This window comes from Columba livia, chromosome 5 (genome assembly GCF_036013475.1).
Source record: "Columba livia isolate bColLiv1 breed racing homer chromosome 5, bColLiv1.pat.W.v2, whole genome shotgun sequence".
NCBI classification, from domain to species: Eukaryota; Metazoa; Chordata; class Aves; order Columbiformes; family Columbidae; genus Columba; species Columba livia.
This window is the reverse complement of record NC_088606.1, coordinates 3,257,574-3,277,738: the sequence shown is the minus strand read 5'-3', so window position 1 is coordinate 3,277,738 and position 20,165 is coordinate 3,257,574. Positions and strand designations below refer to the sequence as shown.

The 20,165-nt window shown below is 47.7% G+C and overlaps 2 protein-coding genes and 1 long non-coding RNA gene across 9 annotated transcripts in view; 1 reads left to right on the top strand and 2 right to left on the bottom strand.

Annotated features, from left to right (window-relative positions):
* Nucleotides 1-2,950: 2,950 nt before the first annotated feature.
* CCDC198 (coiled-coil domain containing 198) lies at nt 2,951-13,360 on the bottom strand. Its single transcript, XM_005504146.3, has 6 exons — nt 13,068-13,360; nt 10,021-10,097; nt 6,366-6,452; nt 5,598-5,696; nt 5,004-5,169; nt 2,951-3,695 (listed from the first exon to the last, which is right to left on the bottom strand). Exons 1-6 carry the CDS (start codon nt 13,243-13,245, stop codon nt 3,451-3,453), a joined length of 852 nt encoding a protein of 283 aa, XP_005504203.2. The 5' UTR covers nt 13,246-13,360; the 3' UTR covers nt 2,951-3,450.
* On the top strand, nt 6,310-19,798 carry LOC110359933 (uncharacterized). The gene is made up of 4 exons (XR_010472674.1): nt 6,310-9,180; nt 17,043-17,161; nt 19,023-19,191; nt 19,668-19,798. It is a non-coding gene; the product is annotated as an uncharacterized LOC110359933 (long non-coding RNA).
* Nucleotides 19,567-20,165, bottom strand: part of SLC35F4 (solute carrier family 35 member F4) — a 137,389-nt gene continuing 136,790 nt past the window's right edge. For all 7 annotated transcript variants that reach the window (XM_065063085.1, XM_065063086.1, XM_065063089.1 and 4 more), the window contains one exon: nt 19,567-20,016. In XM_065063085.1, coding sequence (XP_064919157.1) covers nt 19,775-20,016 — 242 coding nt within the window. In that variant the 3' untranslated portion in view covers nt 19,567-19,774. The remainder of the gene's footprint in view (nt 20,017-20,165) is intronic.

Below are 20,165 nucleotides of genomic sequence, written 5' to 3'. Positions count from 1 at the left end.
AAATGTCACCCCTGGAGGTATAAGAAAGATGAGGACAGACTTTTTAGCAGGGTATTGTTGCAATAGGATGAGGGGTGATGGTTTTAAACCAAAGGAGGGACATTCAGGCTGGACATGAGGAAGAAATTGTTGTCCCTGAGGGTGGTGAGAGCCTGGCCCAGGTTGGCCAGAGAGGTGGTGGATGAACCATCCCTGGAGACATCCCAGGCCAGGCTGGACGGGGCTCTGAGCAACCTGAGCTGGTGAAGATGTCCCTGCTCATGGCAGGGGGGGCACTGGGGAAGCTGGGAAAGTCCCTTCAACCCAAATTGTTCTGTGATTCTATGACCCCTTACTCCTTCTCCCATGCTCTCAGCAATGATCAGGGTAGGTGACTGGTTTATATCAGTGTCACAGCCCTTGGACTGCCAGAATCAGGCCAGACAAATCCCACTCTACTTCCCTGCTCTGAAATCTCCCCTCTTGGCTCTTCCTCCTCTGACTACACTTTGCTCTGTACCACAAACCAAACCCAGCTCAGATTTCCTCTTCATTTTCCTTCAAAGCTCATCCCGCATCCATCCTGCCAGCCGGGATGCAGCTTCTCCTCCCCAGGGATGCTCGCTGGGGTCAGGGCAAGGGGATTTCTGTGGTTTCACTGGTTCCTGTGGTGCATGACTTGGATTGAAGCCACGTGTGCTGACTTACATTGAGTGGCAGGTTTCGTCTTCCCCATAGTTGACTGTAATGACTCAGCCTTCAACTGATGAGCTAATATTGAGCATCTGGAATTGGGAGCTATTCAGAGAAAAACAGGTCTGTGAAGCCTTCCTTGCTAAATTGCAGCATACATGGTGTGGGGTTTTGGTTTTGTTTTTGTTTTCCATCTTCTGTATTTTGTAGAAAAGTCTAAGTTTCGCCTTTAGTAACAGCGAAAACATTTTCATTTCCAGCCTCTGGAAGGATGTTAGAAAACATGAGATGTGGATGAGTTGCTGTCTGCCTCTCTATAGGATGTGATGAATTAATAAAATCAAGAGCAGCATAGTCAATCAATTTGGAGCACCAGAAGTAGAAAGGTTTGCTGAGTTTGTCGCATCCATAAGAGCAAACTTTGCACACTGCAAATTGATAAATTAGCGCTCAGAGTCTCTTCTCTGCACAGTCTGGGATATGGATCGACTGGTCCGCACACTCTTCTCCGTGGGCAGCACTCTTCCCCAATGCTGGCAACATGGTTATTGGAAAAATAATCAGCTCTATCTGAGATAAATTGCATTTCCACCAATTATAGCTTAATTGTTGACAGATGGGAACACAGAAGGGAGATGTGTCACATCATTAAGAGGACAGGTGTATAGACAAGTGCCAGATTAATTGTTCCAGCCCATTAAATCATTGACCTTTTCAGCATACCCTCAACATCGCATTCAAAGCTCTCACGATATTTCCAGCTCCCGCATAACGACTGTGTTTATCAGCAATATTCTCAGGGGCATTTTTGAAACAGACAACAGACATTAGCCATAAGCAATTCTCCTTTCTTGTTAAAAAAAGTTCTCGTCTTCTTCCTTCTCTTGGTTGGGGTTTGTGTTCTTGGCTTGTGGGCTTTCTCCAAGGAGCCGTTTTCTCCATGAAGCACGTAGACATGCTGTAATGGGTTATACATTCAGGGATGTCAAAAAGAGAGAGAGAGAAGTGAAATCAGGACAGAGAAGCTCAGTGCTGGGCAGCTGTGCTGGAGGCTCCACCTTTCATTTGGACCTTTGGCTGTGATTTCCACCTCTTGCTCTGCCTGGGATTTTCAATAGAGCCTTAGAGAGACAAACAGTCAAATACCACTGAAGCTGAGTCAGCCATGGGTGTCTAATTCCCCCAAATATGCGTAAAAATGTGTCTCCTGGCCTTTTTTTTGGCTAGGTAAGCTGAGGACGGAGAACAGACACATACAAAACATCTTCGTGGGAGGTAGCACAGGGAGATAGTGATGCAGGACAAGCTTTACCTGTCCTGAGCTACTCAAGCCCTGCACTGTCCTGATAATTGACAACTGGCTCCAGATCTACTTCTTTTTTCATATCCTGACATGAAAAATAAGAGGATAAGATTCCAGCTGAAGGAAATGAAAATTACTGTGATGATAACTGTATTTGTTATTCCTGGAGTCCAAGTCCTGTGCCAACAAGTGATTTGAAGATGTGCTACCCACTGGTAGGTTTTAGAAAGACTGAGTGGAAAGCAACCCAGGGAGACAAGCAGAAGGTATGAGGAAGGCTTAATGCCCTTCATCAGCTCTTCAAACAGAGGTAAAACTGATGCAGGCAAGTCTTTTCCCAGGGCTGGTGGCGGGCTCTCACCCCCCCTTGTCTAGCACTGGTACCTCACATACCCAGTTTGTCACAAGAAAATGTTAATAACTATAAGATGCGTAACTGAAATGTCAGGGAATTATTTCATACATGTGCTTGAATAACTTACTGTTTTCCACGAACATGATGCAGCTTTACTGCGGTGGCCTTTACAGACCTACAAAGACAACAAGATAAGAGACAGGAGAGCTGGGTGAAGTTCTCTCTCAGGTAACACATGATTTTATATGGAAAAGTAGATAACTGTATGAAAAAATATGGTTTAGAAGAGATGGAAACTGTGAGTATCTCTTTGACAGATCTGGTACGCTTCATATAACCATCTTTTTCAATATACTTGGAAATGTCAGGGTGCAACAGGGCAACTTGTTCAAATGCTCCGTGGATGCAGCAGCCTTGACCAGCACCACTGGGGGATGTGTCTGCAGAAGATGCTGGAGATTGCTCAGCTTCCAGTGCTGAACCCTGGACAGAGAAGGTGAGTGAATGAAACCCAGCTGTTTCAGATTATCCATAGAACTGGAGGTTAGTGCATGTATTTCTGTGTCTGGGGCAGAGAAGGAGATTAAATTTAAAAAAAAAAAGTCAAAAAGGAATTTTAGAAATGCCAGAATATTTATTTTAAAGGTTTCCTAAATGACTAATTTACGCTTGCATTTTGAGCTGGCTTTTTGTGGTTTAGAAAAGGATATAAGGTTAAAAACAAGTTAAACAGAAAGGCTGAGTAACCCAGAGGCAGGCAAAACATTTCATTGTAGTTGGAACTTAATATCTGGGGTTAACCCAAAATATTTGCCAGCTTCTACTTGGTTTTATTTTTTTGCCAGCCTCCTCCTCCTTCCTCTATCCCCACTTCAGTGTTGCTTGGTCCAAGCTATTTTTTCCCCACATATTTTGATGCAGCCATATAACCCAAGCAGTCATTATTCACTTCACATCAGTGACCTCCTCACTTCCAGCTGTCCTTTCCTCTGGGCATGAAATGTCATTTATCGCAAGCATCGTGTCTCCACCCTTGGTCAACCCAACCGGGGGTTTTTCAGCCCCCACCAGAGCTGGGGCTCGTTTCTTCAGCTTGTCCCTCTCACCCCACACCGTGCCACTAGAGATCTTTATCAAAGAAGTCATCGAAGAGAGAAACTCTCTCTGTCTTGGTTCTCACGAGCGTAGGCTTGTGGTAAATCTTCCCTTCCCTTTCCCACTCCTCGGAGTCTGTGCTGGAGGTGTCCCAGAACAGATCCCTCGTCCGCGGCTCCCTGGAGAACCACAGGTCAGCCTTCTTGCTCCTGCCTGGAGAGAGGTCAGCCCCACCATGTTGTCCGGAGGGTCTTCTGTCCCATATGTTTCCTTAGGGGAAAAAAAATACTAATAACAAAATAAACCCCATAATTTTGCAAAGCTTGCATGCCCAGTCCCCTAGGGTTGAGCTGGAAATGGCTGTGGGCAGCTGGAGGCACGTAAAGAAGATCCCGAGAGATGCCCTCCAAAACCAGACTCCATGATCAGGGCTGGGCAGGGTGAGGTATAATATATTCAGGGTTATATTTGGTGAAATTATAGAGTCTGGTAAGAAGCAGTATGGTTTTATCACCAGGCAGAAGAGAGCTGAGACAAAGAAACGCAATGGAATAGGAGCAGCCATGTCTGTTACCCTTTCTCTTGGTAAAAGTTCACTGGCAGACAAGTTTTTCACTGATTTAAGCACTTTTACCCTCCGTGATACGTTTCCAGACTGTGCCAAAGGTTCTCACATGCAAGCAAAGCATAACAGAGCTCATGCATTGGAGATGTCAGTACAAAGTTACGGCTGAGATTCGCTTTGATTTCCCCTTCACTGGGGACAGTGAGGTCACCTTGTGTGCCCTGGCACCTTCAAACCCTGCAGCTGCACCCCAGCCTGCATCAACCAGTGCCCCAAAGCTTCGATCAGAGTCACGGCCACATCCAAAGCACTGCAGGTTGCCCTCCAGATTTACAGAATCACAGACTGGTTGGGTTGAAGGGACCTCTGTAGATTCACCAGTCCACCCCCCCTGCTCCCGCAGGGTCACAGAGCAGATCACACAGGTGGGTCCAGGGGGTTTGAATGTCTCAGAGAAGGAGACTCCACACCCGCTCTGGGCAGCCTGGGCCAGGTTCTGGCACCTCCCAGCAAACAAGTTTCTCCTCAGATTCAGATGGAACCTCCTGTGCTTTAATCTGTGCCCATTGCCCCCCATCCTGTCATTGGGCACCACTGAACAGAGTCTGGTCCATCCTCTGACACCCACCCTGCAGGTATTGATCAGCAGAAATAAGATCCCTCTCAGCTTCTCCAGCTCAGTAGCCCCAGCTCTCTCAGTCTTTCCTCATCAGAAAGATGCTCCAACATCTCTGTAGCCCTCTGCTCAACTCTTTCCAGTCTTAATTCACATCTGCTCAGGTCTATTTGGTTTATATCAAACAAGCAGCCCAGACACCTGCATCCTGCCCCTCGGCATCCCAATGCTCTGCATTACAGCCACATCTCACTGCTTCCCTCCTTCAGTCTTTTGAATTTTTACTATGTCACAGCAGGAGATGGAGCAGTGGAAGCAGCTTCCACTGGGAAACTTCTCTGGTGGCATTTAAGAGGCTGGTGAGTTTTACATCTCCTTGGAAAATTATTCTACTTACCATGGTCGTCTCCATGAAAACGCTGATTGAGCTCAGCAGGGACGAGGTCTCGGCTTTCAATGCTGCTGCCTCTCTGGAGAGTGTCAAGGACTTTCTCCGGGCTGAATTCCTTGATTTTTCGTTTGTTGATTTTTGCCTCCCTGTGGAGATTTCGCTTCAGCTCTGCCTGGGTTTGCAAACAAGTCATTGACACGAGCAGCGGAGGAGCAAACACGTTTTAACAGTTCTACAAGGCACAGCATTAGGGGGCCAGGGCTGAAAATAATTATGCAGTTAAGTAGTTTAACCAGGGCAAATGGTATTTGCCAAACTGGATACGTGACAGAACATGACCCGTATGCAGATTTTTGGTTTATCCATGGGCCATGGACTAATGAGAGCAAAGCATTGCAAAAATCAGAAGTAATTACCGATCGTGGGGGTCCTGGAGGTGTTCACCACTTCGACTTTGCCTAAACTACCAGAAAAGCTTCATTTGGTCTTCCTAGTAAGAGGCTTTAAGCCCCTTGGTCCATGGAAGAGACCCTGGGGATGGACAGACCCCCGTCTGAGAGGGGAAGCCCCAACCTCTCCCCAAATCCATCACAGTGTTACCTCTCGGTGCCTGCGGGTCAAGTCCAGCATCTGCAGCTTGTGCAAGTGCTGCCGCCTGCCAGGGGGGTGTCCCAGGCTTTGTCCCCTCTCCTCCAGAGCCTACGGAGTGTTCATAAACATAAATAAATATACCTGTGCTTTCTGACAGAGAAACAGCCACCAGCTCCCAAAGCCATGCCTGCCCCCTTGGGTTCCCCACGGATACAGACAGCAAGCATCTCCCTGCACAGCCAGCTCGCAGCGATTTATCACAGACTTCTATTGCACTTGTAGTTTATCTCACAGCTCTGGGGCACGGTGGGAAAAATTTTAATTAAAACAAAGTATAACTGTTCCTCCTGCCCCCCCCCCAGCCCCAAGGTGTTACCGCTTTGAGTTGTTGGTCCAAGATAATCTCGTGGTCCAAAGGGAGGAAAAGGCTTTTGCACGTTTGGGGTTGCAGGGGGTGTTTACCGCACTTGCAGCTTTTTCCCTGCTCACTGCAAGCGGTGGGTGTTCAAGTCACTCGGCCATTTCAGAAAGTGGTCCTCAAATCTTTAGCCTCAAAAATGTATAAGGTCCTGGCTCAGCAGGGAACTGTCATGCTGGAGATTCAGAATCTTTCCCTGTATTTTGCATCCTTTCACCCACACACCAGTTATTTCAGCCAGGGATGGGAGCGCAGGCGGCATAAAACACCAGCTGCTGCTTTTTGGGGTGCCTGAATTGTGAGGGAAAGCAGTCTGCAGCCAGCAATGACCCATTCAGGAGCCTCAGCCATGTACTTACCTTTTTTTGGGGGCTTGCAGCCACTTCTCGCTGACTCCAGGGCTTTGCAGGAGTGATTGCTTGCATAGGGCCAGCAGGTTCAAGCCTCTACAAGTCCAATATTTATAATATTCAGCATTGCTTGTTCCACATAATCACAAAACCTGATATGAAACAGCTCCCAAGGCTCCAGCCAAGGCCAGAGTGAAGACAAACCCCAGCTCAAATTGTTCAGCTGAATCATGGAGATGTGTCATAATTCAATATAATGTTTCCCAGCAGGACATCTGAGGGCAGATTCTGGTTACATGAGACTCAGAGCACCCTTCCCTCCATCTATTCAGCATCACAGAATCCCAGAATGTCAGGGATTGGAAGGGACCTGGAAAGCTCATCCAGTGCAATCCCCCATGGAGCAGGAACACCCAGATGAGGTTACACAGGAAGGTGTCCAGGCGGGTTGGAATGTCTGCACAGAAGGAGACTCCACAGCCCCCTGGGCAGCCTGGGCCAGGCTCTGCCACCCTCACCCCCAACAAGTTTCTTCTCAAATTTAAGTGGAACCTCCTGTGTTCCAGTTTGAACCCATTGCCCCTTGTCCTATCATTGGTTGTCACTGAGAAGAGCCTGGCTCCATCCTCCTGACACTCACCCTTTACATATTTGTAAACATTAATAAGGTCACCCCTCAGTCTCCTCTTCCCCAGGCTCCAGAGCCCCAGCTCCCTCAGCCTTTCCACCTGTGTTGGCCCGAGCAGGACCCTTCTCTGCATGGTACAAAGTACCTTTCCTGGTGGCTTATGAAGTGGGCAGACACTTTGTTTACAGACTAAGCTATACAGACTAAGCACAGATTTTTATCGTAAGGAGGCAAGTTGTCTCCTTAAATCGTGCCACGCTACTGGCTGATCATGGGCCATTTCATGGTTTGATATCGTTAGTGTCCCCTTCTAGGATGGGAGCTCAAAAATAAAGGGGGCATCATCGAGGATGTCATCAGCAAGACCTGGCTTACACTTTATGTGGGACATCATTAACCCCTTGAATATGAATTAGAGTGTCTTCTAAATGGTGACAATGCTACTGGTTGCACTGAACTGCCAAAGCCTGAGCTATAATTTGTAAGCCTCTTGTAAATCAATGCAAAACCACAGGAGAAAATAAGCCAGCAGCATCATGTAAAGGGAGAAATCCCTGTCAGTCCTGAATGCCAAGTTCACATGTCTCTTAGCATTAAAAAACTCCTCACAAATCTGAATATGAAGCTTAAAAAATGGCACTAGATGGCAGCATGTGACACCACAAGCTGCAGTCCGGGCTGTGCATCATTCCTCCATGCCACCAAGGCAGATAAACTCCTGCATCTGTCCCCTCATCTCACTGCACCTGGTGGGGTGGCCAAGTCTCAGGATTTTGGCTAAAGTTGTGTCACAGGCTGCAAAATCAACTCTTTCATCTCTGTGAACCTCATGGGATTTTTCTCTGGAAACACTCCCTGACTGAAATCCTTTAGAAGTCCTTGGGAAGGCCACATCATCCTGCTTTGCTGTCTTTGAAAATATTCCCGCAGGGATAAGGGTTTTTGCTGGTGCCATTTATACTCCCTAACAGCAATGGCAGAATCAGGGGGTAGGATTAACAGATTTGTTGTCCTGCAATAAGTGTTAACAATGTCTGAATAATACATAATTAGAGCTCTAATGGAAATAAGATCAATGAGTAAAAATTATGTGCTGGCAGGAAATTTTAAAATGAGGTTGTGATTCCATGTGACAGTTCACAGGGTGTAGCTGGGTTCATTCCAGGTGCTGCTGCCTCATCCTCACACCAAATCCAAGGACACATTATTCAACAGTCGGTGGCTGCCTGTTCTCTCTGAAGCCACCGGTCTTGGCCAGAGCCACAGCCTGGAGTGTTGGGGTTTTATCTGACCCTGTCCGGTGTCTCTTCCCTTCTTTATTGTATTAAGTAGACCTTAATCACAGCAAGGAAGGCGTGAGCCAAGCAGCTCTGCTTCAGCAGCTTTGCTGCCGTGGGACATGTGCAGAGGGCTGGTCACCAAATTTTGGGAGAGTAGAGATGCTCTCAGGGGGTCTCAGAGCAGCACAGGGAGATGACATGTTCACCCAAGGGTTTTAATGGCAAGGGGTTATACAGGTGGCTGGGAAGGAACGTGACCAGCGCGGGCAGCTGAAGGACAGGTTGGTCCTGGTGTAACCCAGGGCTGGGACAACCATCACCTACAGGAATGCTGCAGAGAAGGCCATGGCCCATCAGGGCAAATACATCTCTTTCATGGGTTAAACAGCCAAGAAGTGTGTTTTCTTTTGTTTGTCCCCAGCCACTGCTAAGGACTCCCTCCAGCCGCCTGATTAGGCTGCTAATGGGCCCCATGCAGCTGGGCTCTCTTGGAGGGTCTCAGCAGCAGGGCCTTAATTGCTAATTAAAAGTCCTGCCTAAATGAGGGTATAGGGCAATGGGAGAAGTATTTCCATCAGCTGAATACTTCCTGGAGCAGGATACTCTGCTTCACCCATGCTTGAGGGGTCTGCTAAAGTTCTTCCCTTTCTCTGTCTGGTTTTATTGTTTGCTCCCAGTATTAGAGCCCGCAGATCTGGGCTGAGCAGCAGAGAAGAAACACAGCTGAAAGCCTTGGGCTGGGATGCCAGAGAGGAAAGATTTGATTAATAAAGTGGGGGAGCTGCAGCTCTGGGGCATCCAGAGTGATGCTGGTGTCCCCAGTGTCCCGCCCTGAGCCTCTGTGGGCATGCGGAGAAGGAGGGAGGACTCCATCTTAGCCAAACGTCGTCAGCTTTGCATCTTAAATAGTGAGCAGGTAAGAGATGGGAAGTTGGATGCTGTTGCTGTCTGGTTTGGGAGGGTGTTGAGAAGCAATGAAAATGCAGGTGGAGCAGATGAAGGGCCTGAGTTTTAAATAACCTGATTCACAGCAAGAATTGTACAGCCATGGTAATGCAGCTCCAACTTAACCCTGCGAGCACATCATAGCCTGAGCCTCACCCAGGTTTTGTATTGTATAAAAACATCGGTGCAGAAAAATATCAGCACAGAAGATGCATGTGGAGGGCTTCTTGTCACTGTTGTTTTTTTTTTTAATGAAATGACAACTTTGCTCCTTGAGCAGCATGGTGCACTAGTGATGTGTCCTTTCCTTCTTTGTAGTAGATTATATGGATATAAATACATTTTTGAGCTTTAGTTATGTTGTGGTAGCTCTTGTGTGGGGAAAATCCCGATTGCCAGGTCAAGCAGTGTTATGGGTTTCAGAGCTTGGAGTGGATGGAATGCGGGAAGTGCCGGAAGGACAAAGGAAAGTCATGGAGGAGTGAACAAGGGTGTTTTATGTTCGTTGGGGGAGGCTTTTTTTTATATCTTGATATACAGATGTGTGTGTACACAAGTACATAGTGCTGTTGAGGGGAGAAGGTGAAGGTACGTGTAGGTACAGAGCATGTATAGAAATTCTTGAAACCTAAAATAAATAAAATAGAACTCAACTAGAGATGGTCATCTAAAGGCAGGACCTTCTACTTGCATTGTAGTAGATTCTTTGTTTCCCCCATCGTGGTGCTGTGACACATGCCCACATCTCCAAAAAAGCCCATGTCATTGGGTCAATCAGAGCAACACAGGGAGCTTTTCAAACTCGCCTTACTTGAGGTCTTCGGGGTGGGTGCTGTTTAATGATGCTGGTTTCTTCCTTTTCTGGCACCGTGTTGAAAGAAAGGGGCCCTTAAAAATCAGGGAAGAAATGGGTGAAGTTACTTTTGGGTGATTATTGGCCCTCTTGGTTTACCCATGTAACACATGGTATCAATTATTCTATTAGCTGCAGAAATAATGAAAGGATGTACCTGTGGTTTCTAACAACTGTGTCTGCTGTGTACCTCTCCTACTTACCTCTACAGCCCCTCATACATCCTATATGTGACAATAACCATCCTCCATGTCTCCTGTAGCCTCCCTGACTCCCACGTGTGACCAAGGGTCCTCTTCTCCCTGTGACCATCAGCTGGCCAAGAAAACCGTGAGCTTTACTGCCTCCTCACTGCCTTCTGAAGTTGGGAACAGGCAGCAATTTTGGTCTTTTCTTGCTCCCTGAGACTTTATTATCATTGTTTTTTGGTGGAACTGAGAAATACCTCTGTTTTTACGGACTGTGGCAGAGTTAGGCTACAGCCAGCCAGTGAGCTCAGAAGTCAGTGGGTTACGGTGAGACAAGCGGTACGATCACAGACCCTCATCTTTGGAAATAAGCCCAAAATAACGTGCTACACACCAGCGATCACTTGTTAATAATTAAAGTCATGCTTTCACTGAGGCCTGAACATGATCTGGTCCTGGGCCTGTTCTGCAATGGTGCTCTCAAGTGGACATTGCTGCCTTTTCATTTTCTTGCACAAATAAAAGACATACTGCAGTAGTAAGTATTTACAAAAAGAGTTTCACTATCCCATTTAGTCCCCCCCAAACTGCCTTGGTGCATTCAAATGCCATTTTACACATGGAGTTGAGTGAGGTGTTGCTGAGCAGCTCCCGCTCCCACATGATGAGAGCCCCGAGGTGGCCAGAGGGAAGGAGAGCTGGGGATGAATTGCAGGAGTTACATCTTGATGCCAAATTCAACAGTTATATTAAAAAGAAATATGATAATTTGGGAGTCACCTTATGGGGGACCTCGGTGGTCACTTTAAATGAGCCCCATGGAAGATCACCAAGGAAGGGTTCTGGGAGAAGAGAGAAAGCGATGGAGGGTGGTTGGGATACAGGAGGAGGTGGTAACTCCACGGGATAAATGATTGCTGGGCTCTGCTGAGTGCTGGCAATGATTAACTGCTGAGCGGAGCTGCAGCTGCTCCGCACAGGCGGGACTGGGACTCTGAGTGTTAGTGTCCAGCGCTGGAGGTTCCTCTAGAGACAAACTCCAGCTGCCGGGGAACATGTGCTGAAACAACAGCTTGTGATAGCAAAAGGGATTATGGAGTTGTCACATCTCAATCTGCAAGACAAATTAGTGTGTAAGGAATTTCTAAGGGGAAGCAAAAGGTGATGGGGTGGTTCACGGTGCTGGGAATGTGGGATGGATCAGAGGGATGGAACAGCTCTGCTGGGAGACAGGCTGAGAGAGTTGGGGTTTTCAGCTGGAGAACAGAAGCTCTGGGGAGACCTCGTTGTGGACTTTCTGTACTCAAAAGGGGCCGATAAGAAAGATGGGGACAAACTATTAAGCAGGGCTTGTTGCAATAGGACAAGGGGTGATGGTTTTAAACCAAAGGAGGGAGATTCAGGCTGGACATGAGGAAGAAATTGTTGTCCCTGAGGGTGGTGAGAGCCTGGCCCAGGTTGGCCAGAGAGGTGGTAGATGAACCATCCCTGGAGACATCCCAGGCCAGGCTGGACGGGGCTCTGAGCAACCTGAGCTGGTGAAGATGTCCCTGCTCATGGCAGGGGGGGCACTGGGGGAGCTTTGATTCTATGACATGGCACAGGCAAGGGGCTGGGGCTCAGGAGATGCTTGTTCTGGTGGGAGAATATGGCTTTGGGGAAGTTATTTCTCCCTTATGAGGTTTGCTGGTTTGTTTTGCCCATATTTGGGTATTTTTAAAATTATTCCCTCTCATCCTATCCATGTGTGTATTGCAGGAGATTCGCCCTTATCCTGTACAGACACAGAACTGGGAGCCAAGTGCTCGCTGTCCCCAAACCCCCTCAGTCCTGGGCAGGGATGGTCCCTGGCACAGCTGGTGATACCACCAAAGAGGGACCATCGTCCCCCCATTCCATGCTGCCAGCTCAAAGCCACAGCTCAAGGCATTCTCATCACTTTTATTTTTCACCTTTGCACATCAGTATCTGCAGATTTTCCCACTGGAAGAAGTGGGATTTAACACAAGTCAAGATGAACCCTCCTAAACCAAATAAAAGCTATTCTCTTGAAGGCTTTGCTTAGTTAGTCAGCAGCTCAAGCTAATACATCACTCAAGTACTCTTTTTAATTCTGGAAATGAAAAGTAGTAGAAAAATACATTTATTGAGGGGGGTTTAATTTTTTCTATAGAAGTACACCATCCAGCTCCTTGATTTGGATGGGTGCAAACCTCCTTCCTCGCCTCTGGGAAGGTTTTGTGTGTTGATGGAGTTTAAGCCCTGCTGTGAAAGGCTGGGGGAGAGGCTGCATGATGCCACTTGTAGGCACACACACACAGTTGTGCTATTTTGCCTTGCTCTCCCTCTTAGGTTATGAAATTAGCCCTGTGCGAGACACGGGTGTAATTCATTTTAATGCTGAGTTTTACCTGCTGAGCGCATTACGCAGAATTTAATGCTAATTAAGCTAATGACAGTGATATGCCCAGTGGCAGCAGGTGAGCAGGATGGGTGTATGACCGAGAGTTATGGGGTTGCTGTACAAGGATTTGCTTGAACACAGACTGATGTCAATGTAGGGGAGTGGGGCTGTTCCTGGGGGGTGACTGATGGGAACGAGGAGCCTGGGATCTGGGCTCTAGTGATCAAGACACTTCCTAAAACAGGCCATGATGGGGGAAAATAATAGTCTTCCCAAAGCTAAAATGTCCTGGAAATAGCAAAAAGCTACTCACATAGGATGGTGTGTCCATGTACCTACACCCACCCCATGCTGCAGCTCCAGCCAATGCCCCTGTCCTCTGCTTCACAATAATTTGGTGACAACCCCCTTACCTGCAGAGGACCTCCCGTACCAGGTCTCCCGGAGAGGTGGAAGTTCGTGACGCACGCTGGGCTGTCCTGGCACCCTGAGGAGCTGGCATGGGGTGACAAGAGCAGGCAGGTCCTCCCCGGTTTGCATCGGTGCCACCTTGGTCACCTTGGGATGCGCCTTGGAAGAGCTCAGGCCCATTTTGCAGAGCGGTGGCTTTGAAAGGAGAAGGAGAAACCCCTTGTGCACCGTCCTCCCTGAACACGGAGGGATCTTTGCGAGTGATTGTGGTTCCTGGGGAGCTCTGTGCTGGCTGCCAAGGCCAGGGCTGATTCCCGCGGACGTGCCCACATGTTGTTCCCAGCTTGGTTAAACATTGACCCGACTCCAGCCATTCCCCCACAGGGAGGAGAGGCGGCTGCTGCTGATGGTAAAGTGGAAAGCAGCCCGGGCAGTCAGCACCAAGCCCTGGGGAAGCTTTGTTTTTTACCAACAAGTGACTTTTCAACCAGGGGCACCACCTCTGCTGGCCATAGGCTGACCTGGAGGTATTCCTACAAGCAGCTCTTTTGCTAAATCTTCAGTTTTTGGAAGGAAACTAAATCCTTGGAGGGCCAAAAGGGTTAAAGTGTGTCTCACCCTGCATGGGAGAAGAGCCTGAGGACAGGGGCTGGCTGGGGAGCATCCTCCACCCTTGCTCCTGCCAGCTGGTGGCAGTTTTGGCACAAACCCATCTGAAAACATCAGCCGGAGTGTGTCATATCCTGCGGTTCTGGAGATGCTGCAGGACTTGTGCCAAACACAGCAGGATTGGTGCATAAGGGAATGATCTGCACTTCTCCATTGCTCCTAAGGTGAATGAGGGGGTTCAAAGGCCACAGTTTCCTTGGAGCTGTAGTCAGATGTTCATTTCCAAGGCAGAGCAACTGGAAAATATGTAGGGAGGGTTATTTATGCAAAAAGATTACTGTTGCAGGGTGGGTTTTTTGGCAGGAATAGGATTCCAAGAGGAGGTCAGAGGACCTGTGGGCTCAGCTGTGAAACATGTGGAAAACAGCAAAAATGGAGTGTATGAGGAGAGCCCAAAAAATTGTCAGAGCTGGGGTTCATTTAGCAGCAGCTTATCCCGCTGGGACCCCTGGAGTGATCCTGTAGAGGTTTGGAGCAACGGGGGACTCTTCTGGTTTTTATCTTGGGAGAGGGGTGCTGGGAGGAGGGTTGTGCAGGACATGAGGGTCATGGTAGAGCCAAGTGTCCAGCACTCATGGCCAGTAGATCCACAGATGGAACCACTCAACTCCCCATTGACAGACATGAGGAGGTTTCGAGCTGCAAAATACCACTGGCCAGGGGTGGCAGCTCCCAGTAGAAACTGTTCCTCCCTGGAGCAACCCAACTGGTTCATGTTTTCATCTGCAAAGCACCAACATCATTCACGACTTTGCTTTGCAACAAGTCACATAGGGTTTGAGGCAGCAGGGTAGCTTTGTCTGTATTTTTTTTCCTTCTTCTTCTCAAATGAAAATATAAAAACAACCCCTGGCTTGCATCCTGAGTTTCTCAATGCTTAATGTCTATTTTTCCAATTTTTTTGTTTCTCCTTCCCCTCCCCTGCTGAGAACAGGTAACTCCTGTTAAGCAGCTTGGGAAAACTGAATTGAATGCAATGTTGGTGGTGTCAGAGCAGTGGAAAACCCGCATGGCTGTTAAAGATAGTGCCTGCCATGTATCTGGGTGTTTCACCTGGCTGCCACACTGTGGTCTTGGACCTGCTGAAGTCCCCACAGGGTCCCACTGCTCCCCATGCCACCAAAGCCCCTCTCTTGGCCAGGTTTCTTTCCAAAGCCATATGGGTTTCCCCACCTGTCATGCAGGATGGCACCACAGCCCATTGTAGAGTGATTTAGGGAAGAGGATTGTGAAGGGACAGACATACCTGAGGCTGATATTGCTCTAAGTGCTTCATCCAGAGGAGTTTTAGGTGCAGAGATGTTCCTCTTCGCATTTAGAGGTGTTGCAGTGTCCTTCTGGGAGGTCACCGCTCCCCTGCTGTGGTACAGCTTTTGGGGTACACGTGCCCCAGGACATTAGTGTGACCAGGACCTGCTGGAGAGGGGCCAGAGGAGCAACAAAAATGATCAGAGGGATGGGACACCTTTGCTATGAGGACAGGCTGAGAGAGTTGGGGTGTTCAGCTGGAGAAGAGAAGCTCCGGGGAGACCTCATTGTGGACTTTCTGTACTCAAAAGGGGCTCATAAGAAAGATGGGGACAGACTATTAAGCAGGGCTTGTTGCAACAGGACAAGGGGTGATGGTTTAAACTAAAGGGAGGGAGATTCAGGCTGGACATGAGGAAGAAATTGTTGTCCCTGAGGGTGGTGAGAGCCTGGCCCAGGTTGGCCAGAGAGGTGGTAGATGAACCATCCCTGGAGACATCCCAGGCCAGGCTGGATGGGGCTCTGAGCAACCTGAGCTGGTGAAGATGTCTCTGCTCATGGCAGGGGTGGCACTGGGGGAGCTGGGAACATCCCTTCAACCCAAACCATTCTGTGATTCTTGATGCTGCATCAGTTAAGGACCAATATTTCTGAGTGTCCCTAAGAAAGCCAGCATCTGTGTACCTCGGAGCTGTGCTTTGATTTTTCACGTGCCTTTACTTTGGAAATCGAGGAGAGCTGGAGCAGCCAAGAGCTGTGATGTGGGTTTGGGGTGAGGGAGGAAGGCAGGATGCATAAATATCCCTTCCTGCAGGTTTGGGGGGGCAAACCAAGAGCAAGCTTGGGGTTGAACTGACTCCCAAAAGGGCCCAATGGGACTGGAAGAGGCTCCCAAATATTATTCACTTGCAACAGCTGTGCTAAAATGACCCCTTTGTGCCTTTGCCTGGGCTCTGTGCACTGCAGCTGTGCAGGGCGCTGGGTGGGTGTTGGGTTTGCTGGGTGAGATGTCCACGTGTGGTGGTGGAGATCATGGTTACCAGCATCATATCGACCTGCTCAGCAGAAAGCAGTAATCCCACATTAACCCCTTTGCTTAAACCTGCCTTTAACACCAGCATCTGACACGGGAAGGATGGGCTGAGGTGTGCCTGTTCAGGCTGGCTTTGTCACTGATCTGATGTTGTTAAACTCCTTTTCTTTAACAGGGGGGTTTATTTGGTTGCAGATTTTTTTACCTGTATTTAAGGTTTGGTTTGATTCCTAAGTGCTTTAGAAACATGGGGCTGGAAGGAGCTTTATTCTCATTCTTTGCCATTAGGGACATCATGTGGTCCCTCCCAGGAGAGACAGAAGCTCTTTATGCCTTTCTCCCACTTCATTTATTGCCTGAAACCCTTCACCAAATTCAGCTGGAACCTGTAAGTGATACCAATCATCTCAGAATTGGATTTTCCAGCAAGTTTAGTGTAGTCAAAATGAAATAATTCGCCCCAAAGTGCTCTGATGCCCTTATTTTAAGGAAGATACTGGGGAAAGCTCAAGGGTAGGGCAGTGCCGTGACTTGGGGCAGGGTGTTTTCCCACGGAGGAGCAGAGTTTGCTCCGTGTGCAGGTAACAAAGGTGAACCAAGGGCAAGATTCAGCACAGGGCACTGGTCCAACATCAATCTGCGCCAGCAGATTGCCTCTGCCTTAAAACTCCTCCTTAAAAATGAGTTTTAAATTACAAAAAACACAGGCACGGGAGGAGATGCAGAGTGGGCAGCAGTGATTTTTTTTTTTCCTGAAATAATGCCTAGACTTTATGCAAATCTCCGGACAGTAAAGCAGAAAGAACCATAACAATGTGATAGTGTTGGTGTTGTTTATTATGCTGGAAACGTGTTTAGCTGGAGATAGCATGAACAAACAGCGCAGCGAAGAGAGGAAGATAATACCGCGCTGTTTCACTGGCTGGGATGCACACCGGTGAGACTAATAGATCCTGGTATTAGACATCTGTAAAGTCAAGAAATATGGCTCATTCCTCCATCTGCTGCTTGTCGCTTGTATTAACAGGGGATGTTCATCTTATCCCAGGCACGGCTGAGGATTCCAGTGGTGCCGAGATAACATTGTCCATGGTGCCCGGTTGCTGAGCGCTCTGGAGCGTGTACGTGCAGGCAGCGATGCTTGAGGTGGGTTATTTGTAGCATGTTTTGTTTTCCTTCTGGAGAGCCAGGCCCTGGTGTGAAGGAGAATCTGATAACACGGCTACCAGCTCAAAACTGGCAAACAAGATGGTGCAACCAATATGAAACCCTCACGTTTTGCTGGAAGTGATCGAAGGGCTCATCAGAGACACCCAGAAGTAACCACATACTGATCAGTGACTTGATGGGTGCGATTATTGGTTTTCATTCCTCTGATGGGTAATCAATGTGGTTGTGCAAAACAACCTCTATTTATTGTCTGATTTCTTGTTTTTTCCTTGGTTTTAATGGGTTTTCTCTGGCTGAAAGACAGAGTTGTGCTCTAGGAAAAACAACTGCCTCCCTCTTCAGCCTGGAGAACAGGAGCTGAGGGGAGACCTTCTGATCTCTGAACTGCCTGAAAGGAGCTTGGAGCCAGGGGGTTGTTGGTCTTTTCTCCCAAGTAGCAAGTGATAGGATGAGAAGAAACGGCCTCAAGTTGCGCCAGGGGAGGTTGAGGTTGGATCTGGGGAACAATTTCTTCCCCAAAGGGCTGTGGGGCATTGGAACAGGCTGCCCAGGGCAGTGCTGGAGTCACCATCCCTGGAGGGTTGAACAGACATGTAGATGATATTCTCAGGGACATGGGTTAGAGGTGGACTTGGCAGTGCCAGGTTAATGGTTGGAAGTGATAATCTTAAGGACCTTTTCCAACCTAAAAGATGCTGTGATTCCATGGGGGATGCTCTCTCCTAGCAGAAGGCTTGGGCTGGGTTAGGTGTTGTCTGTTAAGCCTGAGATGAGCTGGATGGCGGCTGCTGGGCTCAGAGCTCCGTGTCTTTGCTGCCTGCAGAATGTCAGGGTGATACCCTGGGGATGGGACAGCAACACGCTGCGCCCCTGATGGGAAACATCCCAAATAGGGGAAAACCAACTCAAACACGGGGATTCCATATGATTTTTCCCTACTGAATACTCATTGAGGCTCCCTGAAGGATCCAGTCCTGGGCCTGAAGGTGCTGCCATGAGGCTCCTAGCCAAAATGTACTCATCGCTGCATGCTGAAAGGGAGTGTTTGTTTTTCCCGTGTGTTCAGTTTGGCAGGAGCTAAAATTCCAGTAAAACCCATCTCCAAAACTATGTAGTAATGGAAATGAATATGCCAACTCCAAAATGGACTTGAGGCGCTGCTCAAGCTGCCATGTGCTCTTTGCTCTCAGCTGTATCGTCCCACCAGTATCTCCTGTTCAACATAAATGAAAGCAGCAGACAGGGAGCTGAGTCCACCTTCGCAAAACCTAGAAGAGACTTTTAAAAGACCGCGTGTGTGCGTATGGAAACCCTACAAGTCTGTATTTAGTGCAAATGGTTGGTTTTTACAGCCCTATTCTGCAGTCATAAGATGACAGAGCCCATGTTTGTGTCGTTTTTTGGTTGGTTGGTTTCTTGTTCTTGATTTTGTGGGTTTTATTGTTTTTAATATACACAAGTACTTGGTTAGCTCTGCCGGTTGCAAGGAACAGTTTAGACAAGAATTATTAGAAGATAAAAGCCATAAAATAGAAGGGAGCCAAATACAAAAAGGTGCTTTTGTTATTATTTATACAAATTGCTTTGTTTGCAGCAGTATTAAGCCCTAAGGACTGAGAGAAATACCATTAAAAAAGCCCTACTAGCTGCTAATCAAACTCCCAAACAGTGGGCAGGAATGCTGTGAGAGGGAACAGCCAGTCTAAACTACACGGTGATGGGTTGAGTATGGAACTGGGTAGGTTGGTTGGTTGGGTTGGGTTTGGCTTTTGAAAGCCTTTTCTGCAGTGGAAGTTAAAGAAAATATTTCTTTGCCTCAAAACTCTCAAAAATACAGGTTGTTGCCAAAAAGATGGACCCAATTTAAAATCACTTCATCTCTGCAACCATGAGCTGCCCATGAATTAAACTCTTACAGTCCATTAAGCAGATGTCCTGGGTGTTGTGTTGGGTAGGACATCGATGGGTTTCCACTGGCTGCAAGCACAATATTCAATAGAGAGGAGGTGAGTTTGCAGCACTGGTGCATGTCCAGGTTGTACGTGAAATACCTTTCATCACATATTCCACAATAACGTAATGAAAAATTACAGTTTCACACATCACAGAATATGTATTCTGCTAATAATTCCTAATATCACTGCGAGCATTGGCTTCTTTTGGAGACGAATGCCAAGAGAGGTTTGAAATGGCTTTCCAAACCTACCACCTCACTGAAAGGTCACTTTATTGAAAGTAAGTAAGTCCACATGTTCAGTTTTGAGATCTAGCTGGAAATATCCAAGATTTTTATCCTTGAGAATGGCAGCAAAAGGAGATAAATTATGTAGACGTGATCCATATTTTAAACCCACCAGTTCAGTAAGACACAAGACTAAATGTTTTTTATTACAAAACTTTTTATTATAGTTATTTACACCTGTTCCTTGATAAGTGTATAAATGTAAACATTTATTATAGATGTATTTCTCTTATCTTACAGTTCAGCTCCAGTTCAGAGTAAATGTCGGTTTTAAGCATACAAGTAGTGAGGGAATTTAAGCTATATTCACAGAATATACATCTGCGTGCAGCTGAAGTCCACCGGCCCTAAGCTAGTGGTATAGACACTGTCCCATTAGCTCTACTTCTGCTTCTCGTGTGTACGCTGGACTCTGTGATGTCGTCGACATGATCCTCGCTTTTCTTCTCCTTCAAGCTGTTGATGAACCTCAGGGTTATTTCATCCCATTCCTCGGGGAGCAGCATCAGCAGAAACCCCATGCAAATGATGATGGTGGCTCCCAACCTCACCACGCTGAAGATCATTTTGTGCTTCAACAGGTCGACAGCTGTGAAGGAGAAACAACAATGCCATGAGAACTGCAAGGGGATGATCTACAGCATCAGACCAGGCTGGCACATCTCCATGTCACACTCTCAGTCCTCCAGAGTGACAGAAGGGACAGAAGTGGGGTTGAAGGGACCTCTGGAGATCACC